The following is a 14,792-nucleotide window of genomic DNA, read 5'->3' on the forward strand; positions in this document are numbered from 1 at the left end:
ACAGTTAAATACAGTGTAACAGCTGAGTGCATTTCTGAGGTGTTTCCCTGATGAAAGCTGTTAAGGATATGAAAATCAAGACTTTATACGTGGAATAAGTGGGTCTGTTCTAAAATCAGAGAGCTCAGCCCAGCCCTCAACGACAGCTCTACAGGTCAGCACAGCATTAAGACGAGGAAACGGGGGAGTCAGTGAGAGTCCTCCACGCGGAGAGCGTGCATGACTGCTGATACGGGACAGATGCCAACCACAGAGCCACGTCAAGAAATGAGGCTGTGCAGACAGATGGGGTGTGATTTTCCACAAGGCTCTGAGCTGAGCACAACTCTACCCAGAGAAGCAAATGCAACCCAGTGAATCTGGCCAGGCTGGGAGATGACCTGTGTGGCCCCCCAAACGGGAGGGGCACTTCAGCATCACTTTACCAAAGTGAGGAAATATAGCCTCCATTCAGACTGCTCCCCCAGTACAGTCAGGGCTCTTACCTAAGTATTGCTTCAAGCACGCTCTTCTTTCGATGGACTCTGAGAAACAAACTGAGGGTTCTAGAGGGGAGGTGGGTGGGAGGATGGGTTAGCCTGGTGATGGGTGTTAAAGAGGGCACGTTCTGCATGGAGCACTGGGTGTTATATGCAAACAATGAACCATGGAACACTACATCAAAAACTAATGATGAAATGTATGGTGATTAACATAATGAAAAATTTTTTAAAAAAGCATGCTCTTCTATGACAAAGTAAAGATATTTTCTGAAATTGCATTTTCAATATGAATGCCCACCTTCTCATTTAAATAAAATAATCTCTCTACGGTGTTTTAAAATAACTTCTCTATGTTTTTAATGCACAAGAATGCATAAACAACTTCCGGAAAGAACATAAACTACCCTCTCTACCATGTGCATGTTTTACTTTATCGTTAATAAAAAAAGAACAGATTGAGTTATATGATTCAACACCCCAGATGCTGCGCTCTGCCTCCCTCCTAAGTGTAACAGGCGTCTTCTCAAGCCAAAGTTAATAAGTGAGGCAGCACACAGTAAATGACTGAGATTTATAGATTTAACTAAGCAAAATCATCCGTTCTTCTATAAACTAGGCCTCTTTTCATGATCTAATGTGGTTTCACCACACGTATTCACAGCAGGCTTCCAGGGCATATTATGGAGTAACAAGAATAAAGAGGTAACAGCCACTATCGAATATTAAAGAGGTAACAGCAACTATCAAATATTAATTTGCCAGTCGTTATAAGAACCGCTGAGAATTTATATGGGAGAGTCATTACATTTCAGCAGTGAGGTTACGCAAAACTTACCTATCGATCACGTAGAAGTTGTCACCATCATCGCCTTGATCAATTACATGCTCCCCTTCTTTGACCAGTTTTTCAAACATGGCATCTAACACTTGAGACATCTGCTCCTATTTTTTAAAAAAGAAAAGATACAATCCTTATGTTTGTCTACAATATTTTCCTTTAACTAACCGTAATCGGCTTTGTATTTCTGTGAACCAGCTTGAAGAAACAGAAGTATCATCACTGCCATTAAATCTTGTCAAAAAAAGAAAAAATACACAGCACAGTTGTTCTCATCACCTAACAAATGAGATGATTATGTATTTCCTTTCATATTCAGTACCTGAATGAAAGTAATTATAATTAGCTATTTCAGAATATTTCAGCACAACGATCACCACTGTAATATACTGAAAAACGAACCACCAAACACCATATACCTTATACATGAAATAGAACCTTGGCAACTAAAATGACCAGGTTCATAAAGAACGACTGCAAATGCCTTTTAAAGATTGTTTTTAAAACTTCCCTATGTCTAGTCATCACTAGAACTAAATACTTAGTGAATTCAAATTCTGGCTCCAATCCTGTTTGGTTTTAGCACCAAAAACAAAAAAACAGAACAGAAAAACAACATAGGCAAATCCAAAATTGACTATGGCAAATTTGTTATCACTGTTCTTTACCACTATAGTTCTCTTCAAGAAGCAACCATTTACCTCCGTAGGACAGATTTATTAACACTGAAGCCAGAAATGTCAAACCTATTCTTCAACAACTACCTAACTACATAAAATTTTTATTCTGCTAACATGTGGTTGACAAGGCTTAAGGATAAATGTCAGCTACTGAGAATAAACTAGAAGGTGAAGAAATCTTCCCTCAGAACAAATACAGGAAAAATTCAAAGACCCTCAAACAGACAAAAGGGTTTAGTGTTTCTCAAACTGGGTTTTGTGGAACCCAGGGACTTTGTGGAAGTGCTTCAGTGATTGATTCTGTAAACCGTTGATTTAACTGCCTCCTCAAAGTGTATCTGAGCCATTAAATATTGAAACAATGGAAACCAAGGTGCTCAGATGAATTATATATACATAATTTTTTCGTGAGGTTAAATTTCTCATAAAATTAACTATGGTTAAGTGAACAATTCAGGGGCCACAAAGTTGTGCAACCACCACTTCTTAGTTTTCATCACCCCAAAAAGAAGCCCTGTGCCCACTAAGCAGTCACTTCGCTATTCTCCCCTCACTGGCCTCTGGCAACACCTACCTGTTTTCTATCTCTATGGATTCCCCTAACCTGGATATTTCCTACAATGCAATCATACAACGTGACCTGTTGCTTCTGCCTTATTTCACTCAGCATAAGGTTTTCGAGGTTCATCCTTGTTCTGGATATATCCTACTTTATTCCTCTTTTATGGATGAATAATATTCCACTGTAAATATACCACAATTTGTTTATCCATTCATCCGTCAATGGACACTTGGATTGTTTCGCTTTTGGCTACTGTGAATAGTGGGGCTACTGAACATTCATACTCAAGTATTTGTTTGAATATTTATGTCAATTCTTCTGGGTTATACCAAGGAGTGGAACTACTAAGTCATATGGTAATTCTAGAACTTTTTGAGCAACTGCCAAGCTGTTTTCCACAGTGCCTAAACCATTTTCTTTCCCACAAGCAAAGTACTAGGGTTCCAATTTCTCCACATCCTCGCCAACACTGGTTATTTTCCCTTCTTAAAAAAAAAAAATTATACCCACCTTAGTAGTGCTGGGCTGGTATTTCATTGTGGTTTCAGGATTGGCATCTCCCTAATGACTAGCTATGTTGAGAATATCTGCATGTGCTTATTGGTCATTTGTATATCTTTTTTGGAGAAATGTCTATTCAAGTATTTTGCCTAATTTTAAGTTGGGTTGTTATTTTGTTATTGAGTTGTAAGAGTTCTTTATATATTTTTGGATATTTGGCCATTATATATATATGATTTGCAACTATTTTCTCCCATTCGGTAGAATGTCTTTCACTTTTTTCAATAATGTCCTTTAATGCACACATTTTTTAAATTCTTTTTTTTTTTTTTTTTTTTTTAAAGATTTTATTTATTTATTTATTTGAGAGAGAGAGAGAGAAACAGCATGAGAGGGGAGAGGGTCAGAGGGAGAAGCAGGCTCCCCGCCGAGCCGGGAGCCCGATGTGGGACTCGATCCCAGGACTCCGGGACCATGACCTGAGCCGAAGGCAGTCGCTTAACCAACTGAGCCACCCAGGCGCCCACATTTTTTAAATTCTTTATGAAGTTCAATTTCTTTCTTTTCTTTTCATATTCTTGTTTTGGGAGTCCACCTAAGACTCCACTGCTAAATAAATCCAAGGTCATGAAGACTTACCCTTGTGTTTTCTTCTAAGAGTTTTTATAGTTTGGGAGCTTACATTTAGGTCTTGGATCCATTTTGAGTTAATTTTTGTGTACAGTGTAAAGGAGGGGTCCAACTTGGTTCCCGTGTGTGTGGGATATCCAGTTGTCCCAGCACCATTTGTTGAAGGGACTCTTCTTTCCCCATTGAATGGTCTTGGCACGCTCATCAAAAATCAAATGGATATCAAATCAAATGTATAAATCAAATGTATAGGTTTGTTTCTAGACTCTCAATTCTATTCCACTGTTCTATGTGTCTACCCAGGCCAGTAACACGTTGTTTTTATTCCTGGAGCTCTGTAGTACAGTTTTGTTTTGTTTTTTTTAAGATTTATTTATTTATTTTAGAGAGAAAGGGGGGGAGGGGCAGCAAGCAGACTCCCCGTTGAGCATGAAGCCTGACATGGGGCTCGATCTCACAACCCTGAGATCATGACCTGAGCTAAAACCAAGAGCTGGATGCTTAACCATCTGAGCCACCCAGGTGCCCCTGTAGCAAAAGTTTTGAAATTGGCAAGTGTGAGTCCTCCAACTTTGCTCTTCTTTTGCAATATTATTTTGATGATGTGGGCCCTCCTTGGTTATATATACGAATTTAATAAATGATACAAAAGCAAAATGTCAATGCGTTTGCCTCGTTTAGCTTTATAATACATAAATGTTACCAATTTAAACTTTTATAAAATCATACTACCACAAATAATTTTTGTAAAGCTTTTTTATTTTTTATTTCACAGAGAGAGAGAGCAGAAGCACAGGGAGCGGCAGGCAGAGGGAGAAGCAGGCTCCCCGCTCAGCAGGGAGCCCGCTGCAGGGCTCGATCCCAGGACCCTGGGACCATGACCTGAGCTGAAAGCAGACGCTTAACCAACTGAGCCACCTAGGCACCTCCCTGACACAAATAATTTTTAAAAAGAATACAGAACCTCTACAAATACAGATATATTGCTAAGTAAAAAGAAGAATGGGGCAGGACACTATGGAGAGTTTGCTGTCACTGAAATTTAAAAACAACAACATACTGCTCTGTACAAAGCATAACCCTGGAAAAATACCCATGAGAATGCTCAAAACATGTGTGGCTCCTGAGAAGCTGGGGTGCGAGGGAGATTTTCTCTCCCTAACTACTCTTTTGTTCTTTTTGGATTTTCATAAATTGTGTACACACACAGACTTAGAACTTTTAATTAAAAAACCCGAGCTCTCCATCTGAACAGAGAACATACTACTGCATCTTCCCGTGGGCTAAGCAAAGCTTTTGGAGGAACATGGGGGTGGGTCCTGCAGGAAGGGGTTTTCGTCCCCTCCCTCGGTCCCTGCGTGAGCTCTGACACCTACTTGTGAAACAGGAAGCCCTGCGGAAGATGAAGCCCAGTGTGGCAATGCCCTCTGGATGTGCGGCTAATTGGCCCCACGGGGACCATTTTACCCAAATGAGTTCATCAACCAGGCAGCATATGGTCACCTATCAAAATTATGAAGTTTGATTAAATGGTTTACTAATATTTTGTTGCACTTACTATTTATATTCCAACTCTTTTAGTCCAGATGGAGAGAGAATATCAGCTTTATTGATTAGCTCTTTCTCTAAATGTCAAATGGAGAAAAAACAAAAATGAAATACACTGCTCTAGTAAATTTTTTTGTTGTCTTGGTATTTAGCTGCATTTTAAAACATTATAAAGCTTAGGAATTCACACATGATATATAAAAAAAGTAATTCCTGGTAAAATACAGAACAATCATTTCTTCTAGAACTTCTCACTGTGACAGGTGTCTGTTCTAATCAATCAAAATGTAATTTCCCCATAATTATGCACAGAGTGAAAAGAACTTAGGAAATATTTAATATGCAGAGGCTTATCCCAATGACTGACAACTACAGTAGGAAATCCACATCTTATTCTACAGAAAGCAAATTCGAGCTCGATGAAAGGTCTCTAACTTCAAAAACAACTATTTACTCTCCATTAATGAAAGAACCTATCATGGAGCATAGGAAAATTATTTCAGTGTGCCTCAAATTAGAAATATTTCAGAAGAAAAATGGCCTACTGAGTCGAGCATTAAAATATTCATGAAAAGGATATCTTCAAAGAGATTAATAATTATAAATGCTGTGCTCAAACATAGGAATATACAGCCCTCCCAGGAAAAATATTCAGAGGCCTAGGAGGTGCCAGATTTCCAAGCTAAAAAATGACTTCAGGGAATTCAGATGGGATAGTACGTAAAAGGCCAAGATCATTCTCCTTTCTAGTTAGTATTTACTGCTTCCCTTCCTCCTCCAAATTTTCCCGTTTCAGAAAAAGGTACCAGCTCGTGTTCATTCCAGCGAGACAGTGGGAGTCATCCTAGACCCTTTCCAACAGGTCACAAATCGGTCGGTCCCTAAGTGCCAACTTCTGCTAATCCTGACTATTTTATGAAACCGTCCCCCTGTCCCCTTCCCTAAGCCTATTTCCCGCCCTTCTACCTTCCATCCTGCCACTGCAGTGACCTCAGACACATTTGATTGTTCATTTCTCTGCTTAAAATGTTTCAATGGTGGGGCGCCTGGGTGGCTCAGTTGTTAAGCATCTGCCTTCGGCTCAGGTCATGATCCCAGGGTCCTGGGATCGAGCCCTGCCTGCATCGGGATCCCTGCTCGTCAGGAAGCCTGCTTCTCCCTCTCCAACTCCCCCTGCTTGTGTTCCCTCTCTCACTATATGTCTCTCTCTGTCATATACATAAATAAAATCTTAAAAAAAAAAAAAGTTTCAATAGTGACTTCCTACTGCCTCCAGCATGTGGCCGACACTACAGGGTGGCGTTGAAGAAGGGTCCCTGATGACACAGCACTCACACATCTGAGCTCTCACCACCGTGTCTGCTGGTGCGGGCTCCCATGAGAACACTCCCTGGGCTTTCCTCCCACGGGCACTCTCCTTCCTACTCACTCTCTGCAGCTCAGCTCGCGCCAGTGGCCTCCCCAGCTCCCTAAATCCCCAGGTGGGGCGGAGAGACCCTCTCCTCACACAGCTGTCCTGACTCCATCACGCATGGATCATGTTGTACCAAACTGCTTTTGAATCCCTCATCAAATTATAAGTTCCAAGAGGACAAGAGCCATGTCTGAGTATTTCTGCGGCGTCCCTAAAAAGGCTTTACATGGGCTTCGGAGCACAGTGAGCAGTCTGGGCATCAAAGTGAAAGGAGCTATTGTATAAGCAGGTTATTGGAGTTGAATATGTAATTCACTTTAAATGCATCTGGGTTATTGTAGAAAAAAAAATGTGTATCGTGAAACACTAGAAGACTGTTTAAAAAACACGAGCTTAACCTAAAATCTTCAATCTGCCATGTTTGGGGAGGTTTTTATTTATTCCAGGTAGTAATCTGTTGAGAAGAATAAACTTTTACTCATCTATATTTTGCATTATTTCCAGAAATGTAGGGAAATAAATCAAGATAGCTTGAGCTCACGTTTTTAAAAAAACATCTTTTGGAAGTAACTACGTAAATATATTTGCTTCTTCCCTATAAAATATTCAATAATGATAATTCATGAATTTGGTAACTTCGTGATCCCCCCACCCCAAGAACTGGCCTTTAAAATACATATACTGAAGACCTTCAACATAGCAGCCAAAAAAGGCTAAAAAAAATTTACTGTTTCGGGTGCCTGGGTGGCTTAGTTCGTTAAGCATCTGCCTTCAGCTCAGGTCATGGTATCAGGGTCCAGGGACCCAGTCCCGCTTGGGGCTTCTTGCTCAGCGGGGAGCCTGCTTCTTCCTCTGCCCCTCCCCATGCTCTCTTGCTCTCCCTCTGTCTCTGAAATAAATAAATAAAATTAAAATAAATAAATAAATAAGGGGAGCCTGGGTGGCTCAGTCGTTAAACGTCTGCCTTTAAGCATCTGCCTTTAAGCGTCTGCCTTCAGCTTGGGTCATGATCCCAGGTTCCTGGGATCAAGCCCCGCATCGGGCTCCCTGCTTGGCGGGGAGCCTGCTTCTCCCTCTCCCACTCCCCCTGCTTGTGTTCCCTCTCTCACTCACTCTCTCTCTGTCAAATAAATAAATAAAATCTTTTAAAAGAAAATTTACTGTTTATAAAAATCACCACTTTAATTAGGTAAAGCTGTTCCTGGCCAGAATATACTAGTGAAAGCCTTTTAAAAATTATTTTAAATGCATCCAAAATTTTCACAGTGCCTTTAAAAGAGTTAAAGGTGAAATGGCAAGAAAGGAGGAGACAGAAAAGGCAGCAGCATCTCCGGAAAACACACCTGGCAGCCATCTGACGCCCGTCTGTTTATCACCGGGCACACGGGCACCAGAGAGCACCACACAGTCACTGCTGAAGCACTGAAACATGGCTTCGATGCAACAGGAAAGTATGCACACGGAGTAACACACGGTAGTCACCCAAATCTGGAGCTGGAGCCCTTCACGGCCGGCGCTTGTTCTCGCTACAGGAAGCGTGGCTGGGGGCCAGGACCCCCGGCCTCACCTGAGAGCCGGTGAGAAATGCTAACTCTCAGGCTCCACCACACACCTACTGAACCAGACTGTACCTTCCGAACAAGATCCTCTGGTGACAGACAGACACAGGAAAGTGTGAGCAGCCCTGCTTCTGGTGAGCTCTGAAATTCTCCCACGTAAAGTTCTAGTCAAAAAATAGAGAAATCTCCTTAGCTGAAGCCTACCCCTAAAGGTAAAATTGAGCATTAATTTTACAGCTGTCCTCTCTGTGTATCTGGAGGAAAGAGTTAAATACTAAATTAGTTTAATTCCAATACCACACACACACAAAGTTGTATCTTTCCACTAATCATTATTTGGACTCCTATTGGTGGAAGATGATTAGAGATCACATAATTTTAGTGTCCTTTATGTCACAGAGTCATTATCATTCTAGATAAATGAGATGAGGGGTTATGTGGAAGCCCATCAAAATTTTACAAATTCCCTTCAGTCACTTATTCTAGCATTTAATACTGTAAGAAAATATTTCCATTCCTAAATTAAATTCTTAAATTTTCTATCTTAATTCCATTTCTCTTTTTTTTTTTTTTTTTGGAGGGAAGGGGAGAGAGAGAGCGAGACCGAGAAAGAGAGAGAGGAGGGACAGAAGGAGAGAGAGAGAGAGAATCTTAAGCAGGCTCCACGATCCCAATGCAGGGCTTGATCTCACAACCCTGAGATCATGACTTGAGCTGAAATCAGGAGTAAGATGCTTAACTGACTAAGCCACCCAGGCACCCCTTAATTTCATTTCTTAATCTTCCATTATTAGAGCAAACAACCAACAACCCCATTCTTTAGAGCTCACAGTTTTACAAACTCAGTAAGAATTCTAGAGGACCTGGGTCAAACTGGACAAAACTTATATACACGTGGTCCTAAACAACATCTCCAAAGTCACAAAATGTAATCCGTGTTCCTGGAGGACATGACAGAAACATATGTGGTATTAGAAACAAAAGATCTTTAAAAAATGTTTCAGGGTGTCCTATGACCCAGTGTAGATACAGTACCTGCCTCTTTATAAAAATGACTTTAAGAAAACCCCATCTTAAAAAGATTTTAATTTAATGTTCTAGGGCATCGATCTGAAAACTATTAAGATGCTGCGTTTGACCAAAAAAAAGTTGAGGTAAGAGGCATCTGGGTGGCTCAGTTGTTAAGCACCTGCCTTCAGCTCAGGTCATGGTCCCAGGGTCCTGGGATCGAGCCCCACATCGGGCTCCCTGCTCAGCGGGGAGCCTGCCTCTCCCTCTGCCCCTCCCCCTGCTCGTGTCCTCACTCTTGCTCTCTAATAAATACATAAAATCTAAGAAAAACCCTCAAAACATTAAAAAAAAAAAAGTTGAGGTAAGCTACAGGAGTTGACTCAGTTTCCACATTTGGGTCATGGCAGCAGGATCATGGCAACCCAAACAATCACCTAGCAATAAAGAAGCATAATGTGAGATGAAGGAAGAGAACACTTAGGTCCGAGCACAGGGCAAAATGTGAATCACATGCTCACGGGACAGGGGTTTCTAGAAAAAAACCAAACCAGAACTAAAGAACAGAAATTTCAAAATCCTTACAAAGAAAAAAAATCCCTCTACCTTTAAAACGAAGTAAAATGTTGCTTTTAAAATACATGTAATACAAAAGTTAGACACTAAAATATCATTACTATCACGAGTCGGTGAGAGAGGCAGTCCACCGTGGGCCCTGCGCCGCCCTGCACATTCCTGCCGGATGTACAAGGAACGCAAGGTGCAACCCTCTCTTCATCTGGGCCGTTTCTCAGGGCTACTCTTGTAAAGTAACCTGGAGGGATGAGATAATGTCTTCTGCAGACAAGGGGGCAGGCAGGCCTGTGTGCTCACAGCTTCAAGGATATGCACCTCCCAAGCTTAGCCTTGCTCTCCTGGAACACAAACTACCACACAGGCAGGCATCTCGGCAGGGGGGGCCTTTACATCATCCCGGGTGGCGTTAACCTGTTGGGAGGGTAAAATCCAAGACCCTGCAACCATTCTTTACTCTGACGCTGAAAAAAAAAACCATTTCTGGTCACTGAGATGTAGCTTACCGGATCCAGGTTCTTAAACAGCAGGATGTCTTTGCAAGCCTCTTGCAATCGATTTCTTTGATCATCAGTTTTGGGATGTATAATCTAAAAGGACACCAAATTAACAAACAAATTAGTCTACTCATCTTATGATAAGGGATGAAACTTCCCAGCAGGACGTCAGAGGGAAGAACTGTCAGTGCTGAGGTTCACTTTAGGGGACCAGACACAAGCTATGAGCCCCCTAAGTAAGGGCAAGTAGTACAGCCTTGTCTGGGGAGGCGGGGCATACTCATCAACAGAGCACTGGAATGTTTTTCAAACGGGTGTTTTCCCCCAGGTTAGCAAGTTCATTTTGTAAAGGTCTGTGATTGGCTATTCACTAAAGACCCCAAAGCTCCCAGCCAGTGGGAACATACAGAAGGACAAGAGGCCACAACGGCTATGCTGAAGGTCTAGAGACTGCCTTCATTCTGTTTAATACTCTCTCGTTATTCTCTATCACTGTTTCATACTCTACCACTGTGTGGGATAATCTTTTAGGATGTAGACCTTTCCTTTGAAATGTGACGGTCTCTCGAAGTCAATAAATTCTTACACGTATATTGCATTAGATGTTAAATATATTTTTACACACTATGTATGTAACTATCCCCACAGAGAGTGGTTTTCCAAAGGGAGCACGTAAACACAGGGTGATGTACCTAGAGTGTGGATTTGAGGAAAGATGAATCCAACAGTCCTGGTGTGCTCAATTTAGAATGAGTTCAAAGAGAACCAGTGTAGTCTATTCTTCCTAAAGCATCATCCCAGGAGGGCGAAGACCAACAGAATGCCCTCTGTAAGTGTGGCGTGTCAACTCTCCAGAGCCTCTTTTGACGAGTGGAAGGCTCAACCCACGTGAACCAAAAGGCCCATTCTTTTGTGAACATTGGTAGTTTGTAACTATAAAATGAGTCGAGAGGCAAGAGACAGTCCTAAAAGCAGCAAGCATGGAAAGTCACCCTCCTGGACCACCTAGGCACTGATGTTCAGAGAGCAGCTGTGGGGGCTGAAGAGCAGGTGCCCCAGCTCCTCTGTCACTGGCCCCACCATCGGATCAGCCGGAATCAGGCAGTGGGGAGTTCTGTGCCCATGAATATACCAAGACTCACAATGGGAAATTAGAATTGGCATTTCAAACCCATCTCAGGTGGCTAAATATTAATGAAAATCATAGGCCCAAATAAAGGAAATTGACCGTATTCAGGCATACATCTTGTTTTACTGACTTCACCTTACTGGGCTTCACAGATAAGATGTGATTACAAATTGGAAGGGCGTGGCAACGCTGCATTGAGCGCCATTTTTCCAGCAGCATTTGCTCATTTCGTCTCTCTGTGTTACATTTTGGTAATCCGTGCAGTATTTCAAACCTTTCCATTATGACTGTATCGGTTATGGTGATCCGTGATCAGTTATTAGGACATGTTGAAAGCTCAGATGATGGTTAGCATTTTTTAGCAATAAAGTATATTTTTAATTAAGGCATGTACATTGTTTTTTTAGACATAATGCTAAAACAGAGTATACACATAACTTTTATATGCACAGGGAAAACAAAAAATTCATTTGACTGGCTCTCCTGCAATATTTGCTTTATTTCAGTGGTCTGAAATTGAACTCACAGTATCTGCAAGGTATGCATGTATGTGTATTATTTATATACTACACAAAAGAGCATCAGCCAGTGGGAGAGGAAGTCATTGCATTCTTTCCCATATGGGTAAGATATATGCAAACTTTTATTTACTATCTAATCAATATTCACCTCAATCTAGATTTTAAGACGACATATGGACACAGAAAAAGCAGACCCTGGTGCTAGACTCACTGCTTACTATACAAGAAACTTTTTAAATTAGTGCACTGAAAAAAATCATGCCAACCAAAATTCATATCTCCCTACTTCAAATAAGGAAGGTTAACACAATAAAACAAAACAAAAAGTCACTTCTCACTCCAATAGAACCTCAAATCGAAGCAATCATAAAATGTTTGCCTGCTGAGGGGCGTCTGGGTGGTGCAGTCGGTTGAGTGGCCAACTCTTGGTTTCGGCTCTGGTGGTGATCTGAGGGTCATGGGGTCGAACCCGGAGTCAGGCTCTGTGCTGAGTGCAGAGTCTGCTGGAGATGCCTTCTCTCCCTTGCTCTGTCCCTCCCCCTTCTCTCTCTCTCTCAAATAAATAAAATCTTTAAAAAAAAAAGTTTGCCTGCTAAGAAGCTCTGTCCTCAGAGAGGAAAAGTTGGGGATACCATGGCACCCCTGTGGAAAAAACGTTCTAGGCCCAAGATGGAGGTGCTCCAGCCCAAGGAGCAACATCAGCACACCACAATTTAGATAGCCTTTGTGTCCCCGTAAATGCTCCAGAAACGTGGCGTATCCAGTTAGCCAACCAAGGCCCAAAGCCAAGCCAACTGTGGGTTCTATACTTATTTCTCGTCCCTTATTCCTTATCCCATGAACGCTTCCTGCCTTCTACCCCATCTCCCAGTTCTCTGGACTCTTGGGAACCCACTTTAGAAAGTGGTAGGGTTTGTCTGGATCGCCCAAATTATCTTCTTTAATCATTCTTGGCACCATCTTGCCCCTGCTTTACTCTTGTTATCAATTTAAGTCTTTCTCCATGACCATTCACTCAATAGGAACCCCTCACACAACAGCTTTTTCCTCTTCTCTCTCTCTTCTAACTTGTGTTCTTATGCATTAACCCTTTTCAATTCTGGTTCTTAATCCTGCCATCACTGCTATGGTCCACGGCTCTCCCTGTTTTCCGTTCTCTCTCTGTCCCCTCTCCCCACCCTCACTCCTCAGAGAGTCTCCTATCATTTACAGACCCCACATTAAAATCCTGTTCTGTGTTCTGGAAAGCTAACAGTCAGAAATCAGGTGACTCCTTGCGCTTTGGTGACCCTGCCCTGTAACCAACTGCTCAAAAGATGTTCTCCCACTTCTAAAGACTCTCATTTTTTTCTGTTTGGTTTGGTGTGAGCCTACATATAAGATCTGCATCTGGATAACTAAGGGTGTAACTAAACCATACACCCAAATGTGATTTTTATTACACTAGAAGTCACTTTTTTTTTAAATTAAATTTTATTTCTGATTTCAGGGTAAAAATCTCATTTGTTAAACAAATAATTATGTAGCATTTATTATGTGCCAAGCACTGGTTTAAGGGCTTTAAAAATATTAACTCATTTTATCCTAGTAACTGACCCCATGAAGCAGGTAATAATTTATGCTAAGTAAAATAAGTGAGACAGAAAGAAAAATACCACATGATCTCATATATTAAAATGAACTTGCCCACATCATTTCTTCAGTGTCAAAGTTCAGAGCTGCAGAGCTAGGATTCATCCCAGCAGGGCTGGCTATAGAATTTATGCTCTAGGGGCACCTGGGTGGCTCAGCCGTTAAGCGTCTGCCTTCGGCTCAGGTCACGATCCCAGGGTCCTGGGATCGAGCCCCGCATTGGGCTCCCTGCTCCGCGGGAAGCCTGCTTCTCCCTCTCCCACTCCCCTTGCTTGTGTTCCCTCTCTCGCTGTGTCTCTGTCTGTCAAATAAATAAATAAAATCTTTAAAAAAAAAAAAAAAAGAATTTATGCTCTAAACCAGGGTCAGCAAACTGGGGCCTGCAGGCCAAATTTCTTTTTGCATGGCCCCTAAGCTAAGAACGATTGGGAGAAAAAAAAGCAGAAGAATTAATACTTCTTAACATGTGAAAATTATATAAATTCAAATTCAAGTGTCCATAATAAAGTTTTTTTGTTTTTTGTTTTTTTTTAAGTAAGCTCTACACCCAACCTGGGGCTTGAACTCACAACCCCGAGATCAAGAGTTGCACACGCCACCAACTGAGCTAGCCGGGTGCCCCCAGAAATAAACTTTCAACGGAACACAGCCACACTCATCCATTTATGATTTATCCATGGCTGTTTTCAAGCTACAACATCTGCAGAGCAAGTAGCTTTGACAGAAACTGTATGCCCCTCAAAGTCTAAAATATTTATTACCTGGAAAGAGTAAATTTTTCAGTTAAAAAAAAAAAGGTTTACAGACAGCTCTGCTCTAAACCCTGGTCTTTCATTTCAAAAAATTAGAAAAACAATTAATAAATAAAAGGTATACACTTTCTCTAAAGAAAACACTGCAAATCTATTCTGCTAATAAGCAAGGGATATCTGTACAAGACAGTTTCCTATTTGTCCAGTCCACCGTCCACACACAGCTGAAGGTAACCTTTAAAAAATTTAAATCAGAACACCTGGATGGACTCTATCACATTTCCCGAGCATGAAGGTCCCGTCCTTCCTTTGGCCCCCCAGCCTGCAGTCACAGCTGCCTGCACTCAGAAGTGCCAACAGCTCCCAAGCTGGGGCGCTGAGGTCAAGCCAAATGGGCTCCTGGGCTTTGGGGCAAGACTTCTTTTGGCCCCACTTCTGCAACCACTCCATTTAATTAGGGACCCTG

The 14,792-nt window shown here is 41.7% G+C and overlaps 1 protein-coding gene across 1 annotated transcript in view; it reads right to left on the reverse strand.

The window, feature by feature from the left end:
• The window catches only part of PRKAR2B (protein kinase cAMP-dependent type II regulatory subunit beta), an 88,484-nt gene that overhangs the window by 14,929 nt on the left and 58,763 nt on the right, over nt 1-14,792 (reverse strand). The window contains exons 4-5 of the mRNA XM_021682941.2: nt 10,302-10,385; nt 1,318-1,424 (exon numbers count right to left, since the gene is read on the reverse strand). Of these exons, the coding sequence (XP_021538616.2) occupies nt 1,318-1,424; nt 10,302-10,385 (191 nt within the window). The remainder of the gene's footprint in view (nt 1-1,317; nt 1,425-10,301; nt 10,386-14,792) is intronic.

The sequence above is a fragment of the Neomonachus schauinslandi genome, chromosome 12, assembly GCF_002201575.2.
Source record: "Neomonachus schauinslandi chromosome 12, ASM220157v2, whole genome shotgun sequence".
Classification (NCBI taxonomy): Eukaryota; Metazoa; Chordata; class Mammalia; order Carnivora; family Phocidae; genus Neomonachus; species Neomonachus schauinslandi.